General features: G+C 36.0%; 1 protein-coding gene across 24 annotated transcripts in view; it reads right to left on the bottom strand.

Annotated features, from left to right (window-relative positions):
* EHBP1 (EH domain binding protein 1) overlaps window positions 1-26,756 on the bottom strand; it is a 583,640-nt gene that overhangs the window by 75,894 nt on the left and 480,990 nt on the right. For 23 of the 24 annotated variants that reach the window (XM_055540421.1, XM_055540420.1, XM_055540419.1 and 20 more), the window contains 4 exons: window positions 24,821-24,999; window positions 24,197-24,245; window positions 19,248-20,150; window positions 12,113-12,256 (listed from right to left, as the gene is read on the bottom strand). In XM_055540421.1, coding sequence (XP_055396396.1) covers window positions 12,113-12,256; window positions 19,248-20,150; window positions 24,197-24,245; window positions 24,821-24,999 — 1,275 coding nt within the window. The remainder of the gene's footprint in view (window positions 1-12,112; window positions 12,257-19,247; window positions 20,151-24,196; window positions 24,246-24,820; window positions 25,000-26,756) is intronic. The other variant, XM_055540437.1, reaches the window with a different exon arrangement.

Below are 26,756 nucleotides of genomic sequence, written 5' to 3'. Positions count from 1 at the left end.
CGCAGTCTCAAATAAATAAGACTTTTGAGACTAGGGGTTTGTGGCCACATAATAGAAAAGATGCTTGAGTTTTTTCCCCCAACAATGCTAGTATTTTGTGTGACTTTGAAGATATGCGAGCAAGGTAACAGTATGTTTTCTAAGAAGTCTAGTAGCCTTTGTCAGGATAGCAGACTTCAACTTAAATTTAGACATAATAAACTATTATTTAAATCATAATGAATAAAAACCACCACCCTGTATAAAGGCATTTATGCTGAATACAGAAGAACATCGGCATTCTCCTATAAAATGCAACTATAAAAAAGATAAGCTATATATTTTAAGTACCTTACTGGTCTAAAAGGGATTATGTACATTAATCTTCTGTCAATTGTGTTACAGTAAGAAATAAGAAATGTATTTTCATCTTTGTGCCCTGGGTGTAGACATTCCAGCTTATATAGAGAATAAAAATCTGTAAATAAGACAAATTCTTACTCTCTACGTTATTAAAGGTTTTAGATTTCTTTTTATAAAAACTGATGTTCTTTTAAATTATAAATGCAAAGTTACCTACTTCTTCCTCATAACAGAATAATATATGTAATAGGGAAAATTAAAATTTTAGCTTGACCTTAAGTTTAAAGCTTGATTCCTAGAAGCTAGCCATTTAAATGAAACACAACCAATACTCATAAACATATAAGCTTAATCTTATATATATTTTTATGAGGAGACATACTTGGGACACACAAATATACATGAAAACTATGAGGAAAGTTTCTATCAGAGATTATCAAAATGAGATTTAGTGCTTTTTTACCAGCTGGATAGTAACTGTTTCTTTATCTGGAAAAGATCTAGTAATCTTATCTAAATCTGCTATAATTATCAGCACAGCAGACTACATTGAAGTCAGTATTTTCCAATTATCATCAAAAGTATAAAGTTGATGTCCCACCCTTCTCAACAAAATACCTTTTAAAGGTTCAGTTCAGTAAAGAGCAGTTTGCATTCTTTTGGTTCTTACCAAATAAGCCCTTAGGATTCACTATTAAGGACCAACCAGTAAAAAAACAACAACAAAAAATCTCTATATCTTTTTTGGATTACTGATCTTTATAGTTAATTAAGAACTGCCCAAACTGAAATTCCTTTCTCATATACACAGTTTTCTTTCAAAGAGTTAAATATTCCTGCAAACCTTTAAAGACAGATATTACAAACCTTTCAGAACTCGCTGCTAACTTGCAGTTTGATCCTGCTAAGTGAGGATGAGATTGAGAGCAGGAGGAGAAGGGGACGACAGAGGATGAGGTGGTTGGATGGCGTCACCGACTCAATGGACATGGGTTTGGGTGGACTCCAGGAGGTGGTGATGGACAGGGAGGCCTGGTGTGCTGCGGTTCATTGGGTCACAAAGAGTCAGACACCACTGAGCGACTGAACTGAAGACGGGCTTCTATGACTATTTTAATGGGTCACTTACTATGCTTGCATATTAAATATTAGGGAAAAAACTTCAAGTATGGATTATAATAATGTGATTTCTTGCTGATCTTTCTTTAAAAAAAATATTCCAAGTACCTAACAACTGTCTGCAAACCACATTCTTACGTTACATAATTTATGATTGAAAAATGAACATATTTACAAATTCACTGACTGTTAACTGATTAGACTAATTATATTGAAGAATCATTCCCAGTTCTCCTTTTAGACTTTCTATTTATAAAATAGATTTTATTCTCTCTTAAAACTTAAAGGTATAATTAAACCTATACAGCATCCTTTTTCTGTAAGGTTCACAGTGCTTCATATTCTAATAACACCTCCAAGGAGTGTGGGTAGCAGGATTGTCATTCCTTATTCTTAGAGTGTACTGATCCTAAACTTTAGTACATCAAATGCAAACATCTCTTTCAGCTAAAATATAATTACATGAATATTACTAAATGTCATAGTGGATTCATAAAACATTTTTTTAAGCAACTATATTCTAATGTAAAGTAATAAGCAAAAGGTTATTTTGAAATAGATTAGCTTCTTAAATTCTATTTATGCATTTCTTGAGAAAAAAGTGTTTGGGAGAACTGAGTAATAAAGAAAAATAATAAAAAAGTAAATATTTTCTTGAAAAAAGGCTCTTATGTTTTTCTCAGAGTTTAAGTTTAAATATATAATCAAGGAAGCTCTTTTGGCTATATAACGGCTAGACTATTGCACCTGTCAAAACCCTGAGTTAAACTTTGAAAAAAATTATTTTAAGTATATGTGGAAAATAATGCACAAAACAAATATCACACCTGAAATTTATATTAGTAAAATGTAACATACAAAAATCTTCATAGGGCAAAAGAAATAGAAAGCAAAGAAATATAAATCACAGAGCTCAAAGCAATGAAATCTGTCTCCTACAGAAAAACGATTTCAGGAAACACCTGAAACAGGTTAAACAAATGTTTAAAACACAGAGATACAAATGACTAACGTAAACTACTACTTTCCCTAAAAAGACCTAAATGCATTATGTACTTGTACCATGTTCTCATTAAAACATGCAATGGTAGTCTTGACAAAAATTAAGAAAAATTATAAGGTTTATAGTATCTACATTTGTGAGTTCCCTTTTAGGAGAAATCATAGCTCAAGTATTTCCCAAAGTAGAGTTTGTACATGAGGATCCATGTGGTAATATTACCAAGACTTATCCTCAGTGTCTTAGAAGATATTTCCTAGCCTGCCAATCTAAAGCTACTAATTTATATGAAGGAATGTTTGGTTAGAGTGATGTGATTCAAGGCAGAGGTGGGAGCTAACCTCTACTGAGTGAAGTGAAGTGAAAGTCTCAGTCGTGTCTGACTCTTTGCAACCCCACGGACTATACAGTCCATGGAATTCTCCAGGCCAGAATACTGGAGTGGGTAGCCTTGCCCTTCTCCAGGGGAGCTTCCCAACCCAGGGATGGAACCCAGGTCTTCCGCACTGCAGGTGAATTCTTTACTAGCTGAGCCACAAGGGAAGCCCAATCTCTACTGAGAGGTCCCAGAATATGGAAAGAGTAGGTAGTGTCAGACTTTGGTGTGTCCATACCATAACAAGAAAGGAAGGTATCATAATGTAGGATTCAAGAATAGGAAGAAGTGAATGATATAGGGAACCCTGAGTCTCGCAGTGGCAAATGTCATATCTATAACCAATTTGAGAGAGGAGAACCTTTTAACTTTCTCTGATCAACGATAATCAGTTCTGCTCTAAAGACTTTCAGAAAGTTGATCTTTTCCCATTTACCAAGAAACTCCTTATGGCAACTCCAATTTTTCATATTTAAGCTCATGTTTTTATTAGTTGACACTCAGAAGATATGATAGACTGTCACTATCCCCTCCCTTCATTTTTCATCAAACAAACACTGACTTAATATTTGGAGCTAGGAATACACAGTTCATATACTTTAAATAACTCACAGTTGAGGGGAAGAAAGAGATAATTAGATAATAACATGGGATAAATGTGGCAGTACTGATATATACAATACAATAAAAAAAGATACAGGAAGAAGAATTTCTTTGCTGCTAGAAGCCTTTGACAGAGGTACTCAGAGAAGTGATTTTCTTAACAAGGGAAGAAAGGCATTTCAAGGAGAACAGCAAATGCTTGATACAGGAACGAAAGAGCATGATGCCACATTCTGTCTAAGCAACTTATAGAGCTAGACTGTAGAGTGAAAAATGGGAGAGAGGTGAGAAATGAGGCTAGAAAGGGAGGGGGTAGGATTTTCAGAAACTTTATATGAGGCCATGTTGAATAGTATGGAAGATTATTACTCTTGGGTAGGTAGAAGTTACAAGAAAGAATCTGAGCCTTCATATACTCAAATTAGTACTTAAACTACTTCCCAGCTCTTTATGTTTCGTAAGCCTGTCTTCCCTTAAAAGTATATCTTTGCTTTCAATCCTTTAACACTTCTCTGAATCCTATGAATATTCTCAGTCCAGAACTAGAAACAAACTAGATACCTCTAAAGGGGATAAGTTGTACTGAGTACACAGACATTGCCCCATACAATTATGCTTCTATTTGGGTACTCTAACATCAGTTATTAAAATAGCTCTACTCATTCTTCCTGGTATTCACCAGTAGATCCTAGGTTAGTTGTATAGAAACAAAGTTTAGAAGGATAAAAGACATTGCTGAAGAGGTCTTAAATCTGCAGTCTCTTAAGAGTAAGTAACTTTTTCACACAACTCTTGAAGATTTAAGGTTAGTGTCTCTAAGACTTGGGGGTCACTCCAGGGTACTACTAACTTTTTTCTTTTTAACTCCCAGGAACTCTCAGTTAAACTAAGAACACAAAAAGCAGTGGGTACCTGTAGGTATCAATATATATATATCTCCATGCCAGCATCTAGACTCTTAGTACCAAAGTATACATTATAAAGGGCAAGATAATTTATAATGAATTTAAAAATAAGAGCATGGTAAATTAAGGCACAAATTAAAGAGCATAAGGAAGTGAAAATAGTAGCAATCAGTTCACTAAATTAGATGCCAGATTTTTCTATTTTTAGTTAGACCTGCTTTTTATTTACCAGAAGTCTCGATCTCTTCAGATTGAAAAGGATGCTGACACTAAAGTAGGGATGGCATTAGTCATGTTTCCCTTACCTATTCCATCGAGGCTACCAATTAATTTGAATGCCACACAGGAGGGGAAAAAAAAAAAAAAAAAAAAACTTGCCTCCGTATCACAAATGGAAAAACAGATTTAGAAAGATTAAGTAATTTCTACTTTTAGTATCACTTAACTCATACTCAGTTGCTCCAGAGATGAAATTTGGTATTTTCCCTTTTAATTTTGTCAGCCAAGTTGGCCATACTAGTTTTCCAAAATACGGACAGCACTGCAAATAATTTCAATCGATATGTACAAGAGCTACCAGAAATGAGAAAGAAAATGATTAAATTAAGAAAACTATCACGTCACTGGAAAAGAGATTATCAAGTTGTATACTAAATTGAAAACCTGAAAAGCAATGGCAAGGTCTAATTTCTCTTGTAAAATTGGACTTACTTGATATTTTACATTTTCTTTCTTAAATAATTTCAATATTTGCTATAAGGCCCACAGAGTAACAAATGTCAAAACTAGAGCAATAGTTCCAGGATGTACTATTAAGTTCATGGAACTGATGTTCTTCACAACACGTCAATATAGGGCTTGACTTATTTGAAAAACAAGCAATAGTAGAATGTGCAAGAAAGTTTTAAAAGTGACCTTAAGGGCTTCCCTGATGGTCCAGTGGTTAAAACTTCACCTTCCAAAGCAGGGGGTGCAAGTTTAATCCCTGGTCAGAGAATTAAGATCCCAACTGCCTCACAGCCAAAAAATCAAAATATAAAACAGAAGCAATATTGTAACAAATTCAATAAAGACTTTTAAAATGGTCTACACACATACACACACACACACACACACATACACACACAAACCTTTTAAAAAACGAATAGTATTTTTTTTTAAATAAAGTAAACTTAAACTATAACTGAGAAGAGGCTACAACAATATTTCCCATGCCACATGCTCATCTTACAATGTGACTTTGATAGTCCTCCTATTGAGTGGTGAGGTCTACCTCTCTGCTACTTAAACCTGGGGGTGGCTTTGTACCTCCTCAGGCTAACAGTATGGCAAAGGGACTTTTAAAGCTAGAACATGAGAAGGGAATGGCTATCCACTCCAATATTCTTGCTTGGAAAATTCCATGGACACAGGAGCCTGGCAGGCTACAGTCCATGGGGTCGCAAAGAGTCAGACATGGCTGAATGACTAACACTTTCACTTTCATAAGCAGGCGTAAGAGAGTCCACCTATTCTCTGCTGTTAGACTCAGCCACCATGCTGTGAGAAAGCCCAAACGAGCCCAAGTAGAGAGACCAGATAGAGAGACCAAGTACCGGTTCTGACTGAAAATTAGCCCCTGAAATCGTGCAACAGAAATAAACCATTCCCTCAGTGGCCCACCCTAATGCTAACTTATAGAATCTGTGAGCATAATAAAATGGTTCAGTTCAGTTCAGTTCAGTTCAGTCGCTCAGTCATGTCTGACTCTTTGCGACCCCATTATTTTATGCCAATAAGGTTTCCAATGTTTTATAATGCAGCAAAAGATAACCTGAAAGAGGAAGGGGAGGCAAAGCATTCTTGGGACTGTTTGAAACACAGTTTCATAAGCAAAATAGAGTAAAATTTTGGTTAAGTGGGGAAAAAGTGCAATAAAGTGTCCAAATGTCTTCTCAGTATAAATGGAATTGATAGTATTGAATTCACTATTTACTTCACACTTCGGTTCAGTTCAATTCACACTGTAGTTCAGTTCAGCTCAGTTCAGTTGCTCAGTCTGTCCGACTCTTTGCGACCCCATGAATCATAGCACGCCAGGCCTCCCTGTCCATCACCAACTCCTGGAGTTCACTCAAACTCATGTCCATTGAGTCGGTGATGCCATCCAGCCATCTCATCCTCTGTCGTCCCCTTCTCCTCCTGCCCCCAATCCCTCCCAGCATCGCCACACTTAGGCACAAACAAATATCATCAACTGTAAAAGTGAACAGTTCTTTCTACATCTCTCTTCTTAAAACACCCACCCCCACAAACTCCTGAGAGATACTGGAACACAACACTAATTTAAATGAAACAGCTTTATGGTCAAGTACATTTGGATATGCTAAGAAAACAATCTAATAAAAATATCCTTTTTGGATACCCCAAATTTTCCTAATTTAAAATATTTATCTAAACATGTCATTTTTAAAACAGAAAGAATAAAGGGAAAAATTCCATGAGCCATTTGTTATATTATCTCTTAGGGATAAATATTATTAATATTTTGATCACTTTCCTTCCTGAACTGTTCAATGCATAGATAAAAACACAGTCTTTCAAAATGGGTTTTATATGCTATATGCTATTTTAGATCTTTCTCTTTCTTTGTACAAAATGACACTATGAACATTGTTCTATCTCCTTTCAATATTCTTTCAGAACATTATTAAATAATTTTCAATGGCTACATAATAATTTTCAATGGCTACATACATATATTGTATATATATTTGTTGTAATTTGATCATTCTTCCATTTTGAGCGATTGCCATTTTGTAACTTTCACTATTATAAATAACATGTGATGAAAACCTGCATATTAATCTCTGTTAGTGGGATTACTGAGTAAAATAGAACGAGCATTTCTTGAAGAAGGCAATTTGCTTTTCAGAAGGGTGTGGCAAGTTACATGCTACCAGGAGTATTAAGAGTATCTTGACTTGATGAGACATCACTACCATCATGTTTCTTAAAATCGAAGTTACAGGGCATTCTGGGTGGCTCAGTGGTAAAGAATCCGCCTGCCAACGCAGGAGACACAGGTTCGATAACTGATCTGAGAAAATCACGCAAGCCGCGGAGCCACTAAGCTGGTGAGCCACAACTCACGGGCTTATAGCCCATGCTCTAGAGTCTAGGAGCTGCAACTACTGAGGACCTCTCACCCTAGAGTCGGTGCTCCACAACAAAAGAAGCCACCCCAATTAGAAGCCCATGCATTGCACCCTCACAGCAAGGAAGACCCAACACAGTCAAAAATAAATAAATATGTAAATAAGATTAAAAAAAATCCAAGTTACAGATTTTACAGGTAGAGTAAGATATCACAGACAGAATAAGCAATATTTCAGTAATTAACTTCTGATGCTGAATTCATACTAACATAATTTAGCTAAAAGTTTGTTCTACTTGGGATATTTTAAGTGTAAGCAAAATTACTGGTGCCTTAAAAAGAAGAGATGAACAATAAAATATTTGTTGAAAGTTTAAAGTAATAAATGAATAAACTGAATGAAAGACTAAACAGCTTTAAGAATCAGGATACTCAAATTTTAAGCCTAGCTTGCTACTGTTTGCAAACCTAGGTAATTTTAAACACCCTTTCCTAACTCATTTTTCTCTACAATGGATACAACAATAATATCTATTCCTACTTTACAAGGATTTCAGAAAATAAACAAGAAAGAAATAAAACATAATGCTTTAAAAACATAATCTCTAAAGTCAAACTGTCTAGGTTCCATTCTTGGCTCTGTCACTTATTAGCTGTGTAATCACGGGCAACTGAATTTGTTTGTGCATCAGTTTTCTCAACTATCAAACAGAGATTATATTTAACACATATAATCGTTGTGGAGATTATATGAGAAAATCCATGTAAAAGCACTTTGAATCCTGCTTGACACACAATAAGTGCTCAGTAAACATTAGATGACAATTATTAATATATGTAAAATTTATACATAGGTAAAATAATAGCTTTTTAAAATCTACTTGGCAAACAAATCATTTAAATCTCAAGTATTCTAAATTTAAAATCAACATACTTCAAAATATAGAGCTATAAATTTTCCATAATTTTTAGAACCTGAAACAACTATGAAACAAAGTTTATCACAAATATAATAACAATAAAATAACTTTCTTTTTGAAGAGAATATTCTTTCTCTGGCTCTTCACTTAACTGGATCCTTCGCACCCATCAAATCTTACTTCAAATGTCTCCTCTTCAAGTCACTCCTACCTACTCAAATTATCCTCTAATATGTCTACTAAATCAGTCATTTTCACACTCTGTAGTTAACTTATTTATTCATCATTCTCTGTCTCTTCTCACCAAAATGCAGATTCCATGAGGGAAGAATCTTTGTCTTTTGGCCATACCTTGTGGCATGTAGGGTCTTAAGTTCCCTGACCAGGGATTGAACTTGCAACCCCTGCAGTGGAAGCGTGGAGTCTTAACCTCTGGACTACCAGGGAAGACCCGAAGTTTAGTCTTTTCTATTGCTACACTCAGTTCCAACTCAATAAATATCTTACTGAACCAACAAATTGATGTAACAGATGGTTAGGCACTGAAAGAACTGGTATAAAAGCTACAAAATTTCTTCCTTAGAAAGAATGGCCATCTAAATTAGCGTTTCTCAAACATTTTTATCATGACCTACAATTAAAAATACATCTGGTACCAAGATCCAGTAAGCACACATACCCACATAACTAAAATAAGTCTCACACAAAAATACTATGATGTGTGATAAATTCTGGTATTTTCCCATTTAAATATTCTATTCTTTTTCATTGAAAATAAAACTGCGCCCCACTATATTGATTTTATATCACATTACTGTGTAAAGACTCACAGTCTGTATATTGTACAGCATAGAAATATAGCCAGTATTTCACAATAATTTTAAATGCAGCATAATCTATAAAATATTGAATTACTATGTTGTATATCTGAAGCTAATATAATATTGTAAATCAACTATACTTCACTTAAAGAAAAAAGTAACAAGAAAGTAAAAAAGAAGAAAAGTATGAAAAACGGTGGTCAAGCTCAGAGGTTAAGCTAGTATCTGAAAGGAGTTAACAAAAGCAACACAATGGAGCAAAGATTGTCTTTACAACAAATGGTGCTAGATGAACTGGATATGCACGTGAAAAAAAATAAACCTAGACACAGACCTTATGCCTTTCACAAGAATTAACCCAAAATGGATCATAGACCTAAATGTAAAACATAATTCTATAAAACTCCCAGAAGATAACATAAAACCTAAATGACCTTGAGTATGGTGATGCCTTTTTAGATATAACACCAAAGGTATGATTCATGATACAGATAATGGATAAACTGGATTTCATTAAAATTTATAATTTCTACTCTGTGAAAGACAATGTAGAAAGAATGAGAAGACAAGCCACAGGCATGGATAAAATATTTGCAAAGATATATCTAATAAAAGACTGTTATCCAAAGAAACAAAGAACTCTTGAAACTCAATAGTAAGAAAATAAATAACTTGACTAAAAAATGAATCAATGACCTTAACAGACATCGCTCCAAAGATTTCCAGATGGCATATAAGCATATGAAAAGGTGCTCCATATTATATATTCTCAGCAAAATGCAAATGAAAGCAATGAGATACCACTACACATCTATTAGAATGGCCAAAATCTGGAACACTGACAGTACCCAAAGTAAAACACAAGAATTCTCATTTATTGCTGATGGGAAAGAAAAATGGTACAGCTACTTTAGAAGACAATTTGGTGTCTCTTTTGTTTTTTGTGTTTGTTACTTATAAAAGTAAACACACTCTTGCCATAAGATCCAGCAAATGTGCTCCTTGAAATGTACCCAAAGGAGCTGAGAACTTGAGGTCATATAAAAACCTGCTTTGTAGATGATTAAAGGAGCTTTATTCCTGATTACAACCAAGATGCCTAGCAGTAAGTGAATGGAAAAATAAACTGTGGTACATCCACACAGTGGAATATTATTCAGCATTAAAAAGAAATGAGCTATCAAACCATGAAAACACATGGAGGAACCTTAAATGCATATTCATTGACTCGATGGACATGAGTCTGGGTGAACTCCAGGAGCTGGTGATAGACAGGGAGGCCTGGCGTGGTGCGATTCATGGGGTCGCAAAGAGTCGGACACGACTGAGTGACTGAACCGAACTGAACTGAAGTGAAAAGAAGCCATATCAGAAAAGGTAAATATACTATGGTTCCAACTACCAACATTCTGTAAAACAAAAAATTATGAAGACAATAAAATTATCAGGTTCCCAGAGGTTCAGGATGGGGAGAGAGATGAATAGGTGAAATGCAAAGGATTCCTAGGGCAGTGAAAATTCTCTATGATATTATAAAGATGGATAGATGTTATTATGCATTTGTCTAAACTCATAGACTGTGTAACAGTACGAGTGAATCTAATGTATGCTATAGACTTTGGGTAATAATGATATGTCAATGTAGATTTATCAGTTTTAACAAATATACCACCCTGGCAGGGAGTGTTATTAAGAAGGATGGTTACTCTATGGGTACAGAGGGTATAGGGGAAAACTCTATACCTTCCCCTCAATTCTGCTGTCAACTTAAAACTGCTCTAAAAAAAAAAAAATCTTAATTTAAAAAAAAAAAGGAAAATGCAGTTTTATGTATATGTAAAATTGGGGGTAGGGCAGGGTTATCATAATTTTCAGATTCATGCAGAGGTTCATGTCTCCCTAGATCTAAGGCTTTTTTTTTTTTTTTATACTATGTATTCATTATTGCCTGTGAGGCACTACAGAAAAATATGTATAAAAATATGGCTTAACACAGGGATGGTAGTCTATGATAGGAAAGAGGATTGACTCTGGAGTTTGATTAAGTCTCAGGATCAAATCATGAATTCATCATACAGTGACTACAACCTTACATAAATTATCTTACCAATCAGCCTCAGTTTTCTTACCTAAAAGGAGTTTGAATATCTACTTAAGAGGTTAAGTAAAATAGAAATTATGTAAAACATCCACTATAGTGCCTAAAACATCCACTTAGCCTATATGCTAAGTATTTTAATAAATGGTAAGCATCATTATTTGGAGAAGGCGATGGCAACCCACTCCAGTACTCTTGCCTGGAAAATCCCATGGGCGGAGGAGCCTGGTAGGCTACAGTCCATGGAGTCGCGAAGAGTCGGACACGACTGAGCGACTTCACTTTCACTTTTCACTTTCACGCATTGGAGAAGGAAATGGCAACCCATTCCAGTGTTCTTGCCTGGAGAATCCTAGGGACAGGGGAGCCTGGTGGGCTGCCGTCTATGGGGTCGCACAGAGTCGGACACGACTGAAGCAACTTAGCAGCAGCAGCAGCAAGCATCATTATTATACTCTAATATTTTCAAAAAAATTAACTCCCATGGACAAAACACCATCTTAAACAAAGTACACCCAAATTATAAAATTAAATTGACATAAAACAGATTATTTATATATATGTGGAAATTATAATCCAGGATTTTACTTTTTCTCATAGCTAATACTGCTGTGAAGGAATAATTACAAACTGCTCCTGCAAGTATGAATTTATCAGTTCAATAAAAGTAACAAGTACCTATAGTATACATAGTCTGTGGAAAAAGAATTTATTAGAAATATAAATGTTACTCTTATTTACACCCCCATGATTACAATGAACAATGTATTATTTTTAACCAATGTTCCTCACATCACTTAGCTGCCTGTTGCAGAGTGGTGTGGCTGCGTTGGTATGCTGCTTATTCCCTGCCTTTAAAGCTGCATCTCTTCTTGCTTGCTCAAGTAGAACTCTTGCTCTTTCTTTGAGTTCTTCTTGCCTGGATAACATTCGATGCTTAAAAACAAAGATACAGAATTAGAAGCCAAAACAAACAAAACCCCTCAAACCCATGTAATCCACTTTTGTAAACTAATCAATAGTTATACAATCCATCAAAATAATACAGGTCAGGAATAAGATTGTATCAATAGTTTTGTGAGATTACCTGTAGAAAATACTAATGCTGATTAGAAACTGTATCTTTACTGGCTAAAACTGGGTTAATTAAAATTACATTTTTATTAAAAGAACATAGTCTCACAAGGTATAAAGTCCATACACATATTATATGCATTGTTAATCACAGTATGCCTTTCATGGATCACAGCCTGGTTGTGGCAAAGGGTCTTGCCTAACTCCGTGAAGCTATGAGCCATGCCATGCAGGGCCACTCAAGATGAATGGGTCATAGTGAAGAGTTCTGACAAAATAAGATCCAATGGAGAAGCAAATTGCAACTCATTCCAGTATTCCTGCCTGAAGAACCCCATGGACAGTATGAAAAGGCAAAAAGATATGATGCTGGAAGATGAGCCCCCAGGTGGGAAGGTGTCCAATATAATAAAAGCAGAGGGAAATTACAAATAGCTCCAGGAAGAATGAAGCAGCTGGGCAAAAGAGGGAAAAAAACTCAGCTGTGGATGTGTCTGGTGGTAAAAGTAAAGTCTGATGCTGTAAATAATAATACTGCATAAGAATCTGGAATGGTAGGTCCATGAATCAAGGTAAATTGGAATGGGACATGGTCAAACAGGAGATGGACAAACAAGAGATGGCAAGAGTGAACATGGACATCTTAAGAATCAGTGGAAAAAATTGATGGGAATGGAAAAATTAAATTCAGATGACCATTATATTTTCTACTGTGGGCAAGAACAGTAGAAAAGTATCCCACTTTTAAAAAAAGGGGGACAGGCCTCACAGTCAACAAAAGTGTCTGAAATGAAGGACTTGGTTGCAACCTCAAAATGAGAGAATGATCTTGGTTCATTTCCAAGGCAAATCATTCAACATCATAGTAATCCAAGTCTATGCCCAACTACTGATGCCGAAGAAACTGAAGTTGAATAGTTCTATGCAGACCTATAAGACCTTCTAGAACTAACACACAGAAAAAGAGGTCCTTTTCATCATAAGGGATTGGAATGCAAAAGTAGGAAATCAGGAGACATCTGGAATAACAGGCGAGTTTGGCCTTGGAGTAGAAAATGAAGCAGGGCAAAGGCTAACAGAATTTTGTCAAGAGAACACAGTGGTCATAGCAAACATCATTTTCCAACAACCCAAGAGACGACTCCACATATGGACATCACCAGAGGGTCAACAATGAAATCAGACTGATCATGTTCTTTGCAGCTGAAGATGGAGAAGTTCTACACAGTCAGTAAAAACAAGACCTGGAGTTGACTGTGGCTCAGATTGTGAGCTCCTTATTGCAAAATTCAGGGTTAAATGGAAGAAAGTAGGGAAAATAACGAGGCCATTCAGGTATGACCTAAATCAAATCTCTTATGATTATCCAGTGGAGGTGATGAATAGATTCAACGGATTAGATTTGGTAGATAAGGTGCCTGAAGAACTATGGATGGAGGTTCCTAACATTGCACAGGAGGCAGTGACCACAACCATTCCAAAAAAAAAAAAAAAAGAAATACATGAAAGCAAAGTGGTTGTCTGGGGAAGCTTTAAAAATAGCTAGGAAATAAGTGAAGTGAAAGGCAAGGGAGAAAGGGAAAGATATACCCATCAAAGGCAGTGTTCCAGAGAACCGTAAGGAGAGATAAGAAGGCGTTCTTCAATGAAAAATGCAAAGAAATAGAGGAAAACAACAGAATGTGAAAGACTAGCGATCTCCAGAGAAATCTAGAAAACTAGAAAACCAGAGATACTAATGGAACATTTCATACAAGGATGGGCATGGTAAAAGACAGAAATGGTAAAGATCTAACAGAAACAGAAGAGATTAAGAAGAAGTGGCAGGAATACACATAAGAACTATACAAAAAAGGTCTTAGTGACCTGGATAACCACAGTGGTGTGGTCACTCTCCTAGAGCCAAACATCCTGGAGTGTGAAGTCAAGTGGGCCTTAGGAAGCATTCCTATGAACAAAGCTAGTAGAGGTGACAGAATTCTAGCTGAGTTATTTCAAATCCTAAAAGATGATGTTGAAGTGCTGCACTCAATAAGCCAGCAAATTTGGAAAACTCAGCAATGGCCACAGAACTGGAAAAGGTCAGTTTTCATTCTAATGCCAAAGAAAGGCAATGCCAAAGAACATTCAAATTACTGTACAACAGCACTCATTTCACATGCCAGCAAGGTTATAGTCAAAATCCTTAAGACAGGCTTCAGCAGTACGTGAAAGGAGAACTTCCAGAGGTACTGGTTTTCAGAGAGGCAGATGAACCAGAGATCAAATTACTAACAATCACTGCTGCTGCTAAGTCGCTTCAGTCAACCCTATAGACGGCAGCCCACCAGGCTCCCCCATCCCTGGGATTCTCCAGGCAAGAACACTGGAGTGGGTTGCCATTTCCTTCTCCAATGTGTGAAAGTGAAAAGTGAAAGTGAAGTCACTCAGTCGTGTCCGACTCTTAGCGACCCCACGGACTGCAGCCCACCAGGCTCCTCCGTCCGTGGGATTTTCCAGGCAAGAGTACTGGAGTGGGGTGCCATTGCCTTCTTCGTTGGATCATGGAGAAAGCAAGGGAGTTCCAAAAAAACATCTAATTCTGCTTCACTGACTATGCTAAAGCCTTTGACTGTGTGGATCACAACAAACTGGAAAATTCTTAAGAGGTGGGAGTACCAGACCACCTAGACTATTTCCTGAGAAATCTGTATGCGGGTCAAGAAGTAACAGTTAGAACTGGATATGGAAAAATTGGTTTCAAGTTGGGAAAGGAGTAGGACAAGTCTGTATATTGTCACCCTACTTATTTAACTTCTATGCAGAGTACATCATGTGAAATGCTGAGCTGGATTAATCACAAGCTAGAATCAAGATTGCTGTGAGAAATAGCAAAGTGTAGATATGCAGATGATATACCACTCTAACTGTAGAGAGTGAAGAGGAACTAAAGAGTCTCTTGAGAGTGAAAGAGGAGAGTGAAATAGCTGGCTTAAAACTCAACATTCAAAGAACTAAGATCATGACATCCAGTCCCATCACTTCATGGCAAATAGAAGGGGAAAAAGTGGAAGCAGTGAAAGATTTTATTTTCTTGGGCTCCAAAATCACTGCAGATGGTGACTGCAGCCATAAAATTAAAAGACGCTTGCTCCTTGGAAGGAATGCTATGACCACCCTAGACCGCATATTAAAAAGCAGAGACATCACTTTGCTGACAAAAGTCCATATGGTCAAAGCTATGGTTTTTCTAGTAGCCATGTATGGAAATGAGAGTTGGACCATAAAGAAGGCTGAGTGTTGAAGAATTGATGCTTTTGAATTCTGGTGCTGGAAAAGACTCTTTGAGAGTCCTGTGGACTGCAAGGAGATCAAACCAGTGAATCCTAAAGGAAATCAACCCTAAATTTTCTTTGGAAGAACTGTTGCTAAAGCTGAAGCTCCAAAACTTTGGCCACCTGATGTGAAACGCTAACTCACTGGAGAAGACACTGATGCTGGGAAAGATTGAAAGCAAAAGGTGAAGGGGGTGGCAGAGGATGCTGCTGCTGCTGCTAAGTCACTTCAGTCACGTCCAACTCTGTGCGACCCCATAGATGGCAGCCCACCAGGCTCCCCCATATCTGGGATTCTCAGGCAAGGACACTGGAGTGGGTTGCCATTTCCTTCTCCAATGCATGAAAGTGAAAAGTGAAAGTGAAGTCACTCAGTCATGTCTGACTCTTTGCGACCCCATGGACTGCAGCCTACCAGGCTCCTCTGTCCATCAGCTTTTCCAGGCAAAGAGTACTGGAGTGGGTTGCCATTGCCTTCTCTGGCAGAGGATGATATGGTTAGATAGCATCACTGATTCAATGGACACAGATTTGAGCAAATTCCGGGAGACTGTGCAGGACAGTGGAGCCTGGTATGCTGCAATCCATGGGGTCACAAAGAGTAGGACATGACTTAGCAACTGAACAACAAATCACAGTATAATCTAGAAAAGACAGTTTTTAAAGTTCCCAGTTTTATTTTTATACTTGTATATAATTGATAACAAGATGTCTTCCAAATTAGGATACTGATAAATTTTAAATACCTATGGCAGCCGTTTTCTTTTTCTATTTATTTTTTAACTGGAGCATACTTGCTTTACAATGTTGTGCAGCAGTTCTTTAAATTCTTGACAATGAAATGTTTATAGAAAATGCAAAGCTATCACATTTTTAAAAAATTTTTTTTTATTGAGAGATAACTGATTTACAGAATTTTTTTGTTTTCAGTCAAACCTCAACATGAATCAGCTATAAGTATACATATAACCCCTCCCTTTTGAACTTCCTTTCCATCTCCCTCCCCATCCCATCCTTCTAGGTTGCTACAGAGCCCCTGTTTGAGTTTCCTGAGCCATACAGCAAATTCCTGTTGCCTATCTATTTTACATACGGTAATATAAGTTTCCATGTTACTCTTTCCATACATCTCACCCTCTCCTCCCCTCTCCCCATGTCCATTAAGTTTATTCTCTATGTCTGTTTCTCCATTGCTGCCCTGTGTGCGTTAGAATAAAATATTTATCTTTCTTTCTGACTCACTTCACTCTAAGAATTTCTAGGCTCATCCACCTCATCAGAACTGACTCAAATGTGTTCCTTTTTATGGCTGAGCAATATTTCATTGTGTATATGTACCACAACTTCTGTATCCACTCATCTGTCAATGGGCATCTAGGTTGCTTCCATGTTCTAGCTATTGTAAATAGTGCTGCAATGAACACTGGGATACGCGTCTTTTTCAACCCTGGTTTCCTCAGGGTATATGCCTAGGAGTGGGATTGCTGGGTCATATGGAGGTTTTATTCCTAGTTTTTTAAGGAATCTCCATACCGTCTTCCATAGTGGTTGTATCAATTTACATTCCCACCAATAGTGCAAGTGTTCCCTTTTCTCCACACCCTCTCCAGCGTTTATTGTTTGTAGGCTTTTTGATGATGGCCATTCTGACCGGTGTGAGATGATATCTCATTGTGGTTTTGATTTGCATTTCTCTAATAATGAACGATGTTGAGCATCTTTTCATGCGTTTGTCAGCCATCTGTATGTCTTCTTTGGAGAAATATCTGTTTAGGTCTTTTTCTCCCTTTTTGATTGGGTTGTTTGTTTTTCTGGTATTGAGTTGTGTGACCTGCTTGTATATTTTGGAAATTAATCCTTTGTCAGTTGTTTCATTTGCTATAATTTTCTCCAATTCCGAGGACTGTCTTTTCACCTTGCTTATAGTTTCCATTGCTGTGCAAAAGCTTTGAAGTTTAGTCAGGTCCCATTTGTTTACTTTTGTTTTTATTTCCATTACTCTAGGAGGTGGGTCATAGGGGATCTCACTTTGATTTATGTCATCGAGTGTTCTGCCTATGTTTTCCTCTAAGAGTTTTATAGTTTCTGGTCTTACATTTAGGTCTTTAATCCATTGAGTTTATCTTTGAGTATGGTATTAGGAAGTGTTTTAATTTCATTTGTTTACATGTAGCTGTCCAGTTTTCCCAGCACCATTTATTGAAGAGGCTGTCTTTTCTCCATTGTATATTCTTGCCTCCTTTGTCAAAAATAAGGTACCCATAGGTGCATGGGTTTATTTCTGGGCTTTCTATCTTGTTCCATTGGTCACTGAAATTGAAGCTGTGATCAAAAATCTCCCAAAAAATAGGACCAGATGGCTTCACAGGAGAATTCTATCAAACATTTAGAGAAGAGCTAATGCCTATCCTTCTAAAACTCTTTCAAAACATTGCAGAAGAAGGAACACTTCCAAATTCATTCTACGAGGCCACCATCACCCTGCTAGCAAAGCCAGACAAAGACAACACAAAAAAAGAAAACTACAGGCCAATATCACTGATGAACATCAATGCAAAAATCCTCAACACAATTTTAGCAAACATAATTCAGCAACACATCAAAAAGCTCATATACTATGATCAAGTTGGGTTTATTCCAGGAATGCAAGGATTCTTCAATATATGCAAATAAATCAATGTGATACATCATATTAACAAATTGAAAGATAAAAACCATATGATCATCTCAATCAATGCAGAAAAAGCCTTTGACAAAATTCAGCACCCATTTATGATTAAGTCTCTTCAAAAAATAGGCATAGAAGGAACCTACCTGAACATAATAAAACCATATATGATAAGCCTACAGCAAACATTATTTTCAATGGTGAGAAACTGACAGCATTCCCCCTAAGTCAGGAATAAGAAAAGGGTATCCACTTTCACCACTATTATTCAACAGAGTTCTGGAAGTCCTAGCAGTAAAGTCCTTACAGTAAATACTGTAAGGTTCAATCTGTGCCATATTCCCCTCATGGGGAGAAATTTGTATGTACTGGGGTTTTTAACTGGAAGTAATGATGGGACTGAAAATGCCAACTGCAATGCAACTAAAATATTTGAAGAAAATGCTATAGATGGGAAATATTTTAATTTGGCATTATACATCTCAAGAATGACATTCTTACTAAATGCAATACTGAAATATGACTTATTCTGTAACATATTGTTTTTATAGGTTAATAACATTTTGATTTGAAAAGCTGACATTCTGTATTCTTAAATCTTGAAATTGGGATTTATTTATAGGCTTAAAATATAAAGTGAAAAGCAGGTGTATTTCAGTTTTTTCTACAATGGGAAATTATACTTCACGTTTAATCATTTGTAAAGTGTTCTATGAGTACAGAAAATTCCATGGACAGAGGAGCCTGGTAAGCTATAACCCATGGGGTCCTAAGAGTTGGACCTGACTTAGTGACAAAACCATCACATGAACACAAAGAGAAAAAAAAAAGAATAACTATTTACTACATTTATGTATTCATTCTCACTTACCTGGACTGTTTTTGCAGAATGATCTGCATGATTTAAGGTGGGTCTATCAGCATCTGAATCAGACTCTGTCTGCCTCAGGGAAGTACGTTTTTTCTTTGCAAGGTCTGCATCTCTATTGTACAGGTATCCAAGCTTAGGAGTGGGAGATAAACTTGGTTTTTTGACAGGTGATTCAGGATCTGATCTGCATTCTACGGGTCTGGAATTATCTAATTTTTCTTGCTCCAAAGTACCACTGATGTCTAGATTCTGAAGCTTTTGCTCATCTGTCTCCTCGCAAATAAAGGGTGGAGACACATCTTTCTTCTTATCACTGACATATAAGTCACTTAATTCTAAAGTCTCTGTTTTCAATAGTCTCTTCTTGCCTAACGAAACTTGTGCGTGGTTTGAATCTGTATTGTAACATATTCCAGGGTCATCGGATCCTGAAGTCCTTCCCGAGCTCTGCTGGGACTTCTGGGGTTCTGTGTCACTTTTAGTCCTGCGACAGTGCGGAGAAGCTGTGTTTGGACTGAGGTGATCATCAGGAGTCTGATGTTCACTTTCTGACTCTCCAACCCCACTATCATTTACAAATACAGAGTCGTCCTGGGATGTGAAGTCGACCGCTCCACTGGGAGGCTGCTGCAGTGAAGGCTCCCGTTTCAGGTCACTAAGCTCTGCATAAAATTTCTCCTGGTCAACAGAACTATTTGTATCTGTTTCATAGTTTCCAACTTTATACGTGCTTTTACTGCTGTTTTCTTCTATTTGAACAACATTCAGTTCTTGGCCACTGAAATGTGCCCTTATTTGATAGAGATAGGTCATAACAGTCAGTTTATCAGGAATTGCTAATAAAACCATATCAGAAGGTTCCAGTAGTCGCGAAATTCCAATGCTGGCAAACCCATCATATGCCTTCAGAGTAAAGAAAAACAGAAGATATATTGAAGACTTAAGACAATCCATACATTTTAATTTTTTAGAAGAAACTTAAAACATCACCACTATCCTACACATTTTAAAAACAGCAGAAACAGCAAAATAATAGATGTTAACTAGACTTATTGTGGTGAGCATTTCACAGTGTATATAAATATCAAATTATTATGTGGTACACTTGAAATGATGTAATATTATATGGTGATGATACCTCAAAAAATGTTTAAAGAGAACAAGCAAAAATGAGAGTTAAAAATTAAAAATAAAACCTTAGAATTGATTTTTGTGATAAAAATCTAAAGTATAAGGAAATAATAAATCATCTGGAGCTTTATTATTCTATCAACCTCTTTTCGGTGATCATGTAATTGCAGTGATTTGTGACAATAAAGTACGGGTTGATATTCCAAAAGAACTAACTCTTAGATTGCCTGGTATAAAATACAAATAACTGCTATTTAAGTCTAGAAACAGAGAAACATTTTTTAAATGCCCGATTAAGATTTATTTTCATGATGAGAAGAGTGACTGCATTTTCACTCTATCCATTTTGGAAAGAATGAAATGTTTTGAGTAGGACAACCTAGTTTAGAATGTGAGGCTACATTGTATTACTTTTGTTGGCCTTTAAATGACTGTGGCACATCAGGTTTTTCTAGTTTTGAAGAATCAAAGCTGTTTCTCAATTTACAATTAATTATTACTATGCTGAACTAACTCTTGAAAACAACACTGTGTTGCTAGGAAGCACTAAAAATACGGCTAAACACTGAGATATACTCTTGGAAAAAGTAAGGACCTTCTAGCTATATTCTTGCTTTGGGATGTAAAATGTCTAGTCTTTGTAACAACCTAGATATAGGATAGTAATTCAAAGTTTTTCTAAAAAGAAAGTTTAGGAAATTATGTAACAACTCAGAAGGCATTAGTCTTTTGAACGTACATGTTAAAGTGCATTTCTACCTCCGAATTTAATCCTTGTATTGTATTCTTCCTATAGTTTAATAAATGTTATAGAATAAGTAAGAAAGAAAATGAAAAATAAATTGTTATATTAAAACCTCTTCAATTTTCACAGCACTATGTTTTATAATATAGATACCTCAAAATATTGACTTGAGAGAATGGCTCAGTTGGTATGCATGTTTCGGCCTGTTTGTTATTTTACATGTTTTAGGAAAATTAAAGTCATTTTCTTCTTCATGTGTCCTGACAACTTGATTGACAGACATCAATTGCAGACCATCAGGAAAAGCACCACAGGCAGTATTCTAAACATTTCCCAATTATCTAAAACACTCACATACTGGTTAAGATCAGATGTCACAGGTAAATACCTTGTTATTCAGCACTTTTTACAGACCTGGGAAAATGATTTGCTTCCTTGTGGGGAATCTCCTGCTGGTGTTTTGCTTCATGTGGCAATTTATTTTATGCACACTAATTGCAGTTAAAAAAAACATTTAAAAACAAACCAGGTTTCTTGTAAGTGAGGTCAGGACTTTATAAAGGAATTTTAACCTCTTCTGCAATGGTCAATCATCTATTGTCTTAGCTGTTGGTGTGTAGAGGAAAAAAGGTCTTTCACAGAAAATTGTCTTATTCATTGTTAAATGTTATTTAATTGGTAAGGAGTCACTGCCAGTTTGTTATGCATCTGCCTGCATGGAACTTAAGACACAAGCATTGCTTCTTGTCCTGTTTTAAGTCCAATTAAGGGCAGATGGGGTTATCGGGAAAAACCATGTGAAGTTGGAAATAAATCTGCAGGTAGCAACTGATACTCAATGTAGATATCAGGTAAGAAGTTGCAAAGTGATGAAAAGGAAAGTATAACAACAATTATGTATTGAATTGTGCAATGAATAGGATCAACTAAATTAAAATTCTTTCAAAAAGCTATAATTATCTGCCCTTTAAGATTTGAGAAAAAAATTTTATGGGATATACTTCTCTTTGTAGTAATATGTAAATCCAAAGTATGGTCATCATTATTAAGTTTCTGAAAAAAATAACATAAAGAAGTATAACTTACACCCTAATGAAATTCCTCATTCTCTTTAAAAATATATAAATAGGTAAAATAAAAACTGTTTTTCAAAATTTTAAGCAGTAACTTGAAAGCTTCATTTTATAAAAAATAATAATGGTTTCTTTTATAATGGTCTTATCTGCATTTAAATGAGTTTATTCAAATGCAAGAAAATGCAGGTAAAGAACTGTCTTATTTTAGGAAACAGTTGTCTCCCGTATCCACGGGGATTGATTCCAACACCCCCTGCAGATACCACAATCTAGGGATGCTCAAGTCCCTGATGTAAAATGGTGGAGTACAGTTAGCCTTCTGTATCTGAGGATTCCACATTCACAGATCCAGTGGGCCAACCATATAAGTTAACTGATGAAAAACAAGGCATTTGGCTTTAATAGATACAAGTTCCTCAAAATCATAAAAGAAATAATTCATGACAATGACTTATTTTGATGCATGATTCCTATAAAGAAAATTATACTGACTTTTAAAGATTACCTTTTCTGGTAGCATATTTCAATTAAAAAAACTGATTTTAAGTGTATTTCTCTAAGGCCAGCATCATGCATTTGCAAATAAACAAGAATTTTTTTAATGGAAATATACATTTTTGGCTTTAGAGAGCAACACAAGTAAGAAAAAATTGATTTAAATAATCATCTGTTGATTGAACTTCTATCAAGTTTCCCTTTATAGTCTTTTTATCACTGGTGGTTTTAATTATTTAAAGTAAATTAAAACATTTAACCTAGAGGTTATTAATCACTTTGTCCCATTAATTTTTGGGGCAATGAACCCCTTCTCAGAATAATGCTTTAATGTGCATAAAATACATATGATTACAAAATAAACCAATTAATGAAAAATAAATATTTGAAAATATTATAGGAAATGGAATTTGAGAAACAATAAATGTACTTTTTATGGATGTACCAACTACTACAATTATGAAGAAGTGATGAGCTTAAAAGGTAATTGTAGATGTTTGCAACTGTAAAGTGATATGAAAACATCTGAGATTCTAAAGGTCAAAGAGTTTCAGGCGTAGCTAATACTACAGTGATTTGTTATGCCTAAATTCACAGTGGTATGTCTAAATTTATAACTGAAGAAAATGCTAAATTTCAGTTAAAGAATTGAGAAAATAAAATTTTTCCCCAAGCCATGATTGAGGATCCCCTCAAGTCTATCCACAGCTCTTGCTCTAAGACAATGCTTTTCAGCTGAAGAATTCAATTCAGCAGAAAAAAAACATTAAATGAGTACCTGCCATATGTTGAGTTAGGTGTTTCCTCCTTTCTTACATGTGGCGCACAGAGAAAACTGCAATATTGTGCTGCACTTTGGGGGTACACAGTTAAGTCAGCCTGCAGCCACAGTCGGCTGGCCCAAAGGGCTCTAGCCACTCAGCCCTATCCAGCTACTCTCAAGAATGAAAGGATCAACATTTTCCCCAAACCAATTGGGAAGCTCTGACCTCAGTACATTAATTATGTGGAAAAAACTGTACAGTTTACCAGAAAAGGGGGGGGAAAGTGGAAAAAAAAAAAAGAAAGAAAAGAACCAGTGTTCATATCTTGTTGCCTCTGGGAACACATGCATTCTTTTTTGCACACTCATCAGGCTCCTGCTTTCATCCCCTCCCAACGGCTTTTTCTGAACTTGCAGCACAACAGTTTGAGGTGCACTTTTTAAAAGCTAAATCTTGCTAAAAAGCTAAATAAAAGCAACATGCCTTAACAAATATTTAACAGTTAATGAAGCTCTTACACACTATTATCATCTGATGCCAGGCTGGCATTTGTGATTTTTAAAGGCCATGACAAACTAGAGTAAACCATGCATCCTACTTGAACTGCAGGAAACAGACTACCTTCTGTGAGCTATAGTTAGGACCTCGCAAAACAACCTCACTTTCCCCAAATTAATAAAAGCCTGCAGAGAAGGCAAAATTGAAACTATGCATTTTTTTTCCTTTGGCAATTCTTACCTTTTTGTTGTTCTCTTTAATGTCTTGAGGATTCAGAGACTTGTAGTCACTGAGGGAGAAAATGGCACAGTAGGTACATACAGTAATTGATAAAAACAGCTGTTTTTACAACAAACTGAATCTTAAAATCTGACATTCAGTAACACCAAAGAGTAACTAGCAATTTCACAGCAATTCAATCAACACAACTAATAGAGTGGAAAATTAAGAAAATAAATAAATAAAAACAGTGATTACAAGTTCCAATGCCTGAAGCTTTCCATTTAAAAGAGAAGTTAAGGCAGGTGACCAGCGACTAGTCTTGACAACCAAATTCATCATGAGGCAATTCTTTGTTGTCAGTATATAAACAGCTACAAGCTTATTTGTCTCATTTTAATACACACATGGTTTTCATAGTAACTTGAAGTCTGTTTTTTATATGAGATTAAGGAAAAAAATAAGCTCTTTGAAAACAGAAAAAAATGTTTTTCAGCATCAAGAAGGAAAAACTGTTCTGAGATATGGGTAATAAAAAAAAATCAAGTATTTCAGGACATATGATAAGAAATTATTTTATGCTATCTTTAAAAAAGAACTATTATTAGCAAAATAGTTATAGGAATGGAAAGTTTTTCTACTTACATTAAATCTGGTCTAAAGTGGTGTAATATTGCACAAAAAGATAAACCATTCCTCCACGATGTAGTAAAATTGGTGATTTTCACTCCCCGATAGTTTTTTGTAACTTCTTTGCACCAAACAAGTAACGACTGACTAGCATTCGGCTTTCGTCCCAAAACAGGACTTGGTATAGGACTCGGCTAGAAAAAAAGAAAAGAAGAAAACATTAAAATAATTTACTGGAAAATGAAAATTAACATTAATTGACCTAACCAGATCATTTGAATACTTTGATGTCAGTTTAAGTCCTTCAAAACTGTCACTTCAGGACAACTGTACCTATAAGAAAGGAGACATGAATCTTAAGCTATTATCTTCAGCTGTAGCCTATGGGGTCTGCCTGACAGAGAGGTAGATAGGCAAGATTTTAACCCTATATATAAGAATAGGCCAAGAGCTACACTGATGGAAATATTAAAGTATTTAAATACTTAAGGCTAAATATCTATATAACTCTCAAATCCTAAAAAAAATTTTTCCCCCAGTGCAATCATCTACAAATGTAGTTCTTTTCTGAGTAGATCAAAAATAATGTATTTTTAAGTCTAACTGTAGCATAAATTGTTAGTAATGGAGAGATCAAAATAATAGTTTTTTAAAATACAGTAGTTAGGAATTCCCTGGTTAGAACTTGGAGCTTTCATTGCAGGCACCCGGTTCATTTCCTGGTCAGGGAACTAAGATCCCACAAGCCACAAGGAGAGGCAAAAAAAAATACAGTCATCATATTAAAAAGCAGAGACATTACTTTGTCAACAAAGGTCCTTCTAGTCAAGGCTATGGTTTCCCCAGTGGTCATTATGGATGTGAGAGTGGACTATAAAGAAAGCTGAGCACTGAAGAATTGATGCTTTTGAACTGTGGTGTTGGAGAAGACTCTTGAGAGTCCCTTGGACTGCAAGGAGATCCGACCAGTCCATCCTAAAGGAGATCAGTCCTGGGTGTTCATTGGAAGGACTGATGTTGAAGACGAAACTCCAATACTTTGGCCATCTGATGCAAAGAGCTGACTCATTTGAAAAGACCCTGATATTGGGAAAGATTGAAGGCAGGAGGAAAAGGGGACGACAGAGGATGGGATGGTTAGATGACGTCGCTGACTCAATGGACATGAGTTTGGGTAAACTCCAGGAGTTGGTGATGGACAGGGAGGCCTGACGTGCTGCGGTTCATGGGGTCGCAAAGAGTCGGACACAACTGAGAAACTGAACTGAACTGAATCATATCCATTTTAGTGGAGTGATAACCATATTCAAATGTACTTCTTACCTAGATTTAATGATGGCAAAACAGATTTAGAGTTATTACAGACATCAGGGGTTGATAGCAATAGCACACATTAGTATGTAATTTGGATTTTGCTCAAAATATCTTCTAATTAGTGATGACTACTTTTGAATATTATTAGGTCAGTTAGATGCATGGGAGTATGGAGAGTGCGTTTTAAATCTTAAGCATTTACTTGGTCTTCCCCTCTTGTTCAGATACTTAAAACAACAATGATGACAGCAAAACAGAGACTCATAATAAGACTTTTATCCTAAGCTTTCATTATTCTTAAAACCATGTCATTTTCTTTTATTGGTAACAATCACATTTTGTGATGGTAACTTTTGCTCTCATCTCACATGCTAACAAAGGAATGCTCAAAATTCTCCAAGCAAGGCTTCAACAGTATGTGAACCATGAACTTAAAGATGTTCAAGCTGGATTTTAAAAAGGCAAAGGAACCAGAGATCAAGTTGCCAACATCCGTTGATCACAGAAAAAGCAAGAGAGTTCCAGAAAAACATCTGCTTTATTGACTACGCCAAAGCCTTTGACTGTGTGGATCACAACAAACTGTGGAAAATTTTCAAAGAGATGGGAATGCTAGACCACCTTACCTGCCTCCTGA

The sequence above is a fragment of the Bubalus kerabau genome, chromosome 11 (assembly GCF_029407905.1).
Source record: "Bubalus kerabau isolate K-KA32 ecotype Philippines breed swamp buffalo chromosome 11, PCC_UOA_SB_1v2, whole genome shotgun sequence".
NCBI lineage: Eukaryota > Metazoa > Chordata > Mammalia > Artiodactyla > Bovidae > Bubalus > Bubalus kerabau.
Note: the sequence above shows the minus strand (reverse complement) of the source record. Positions and strands in the feature narration are given on the sequence as shown.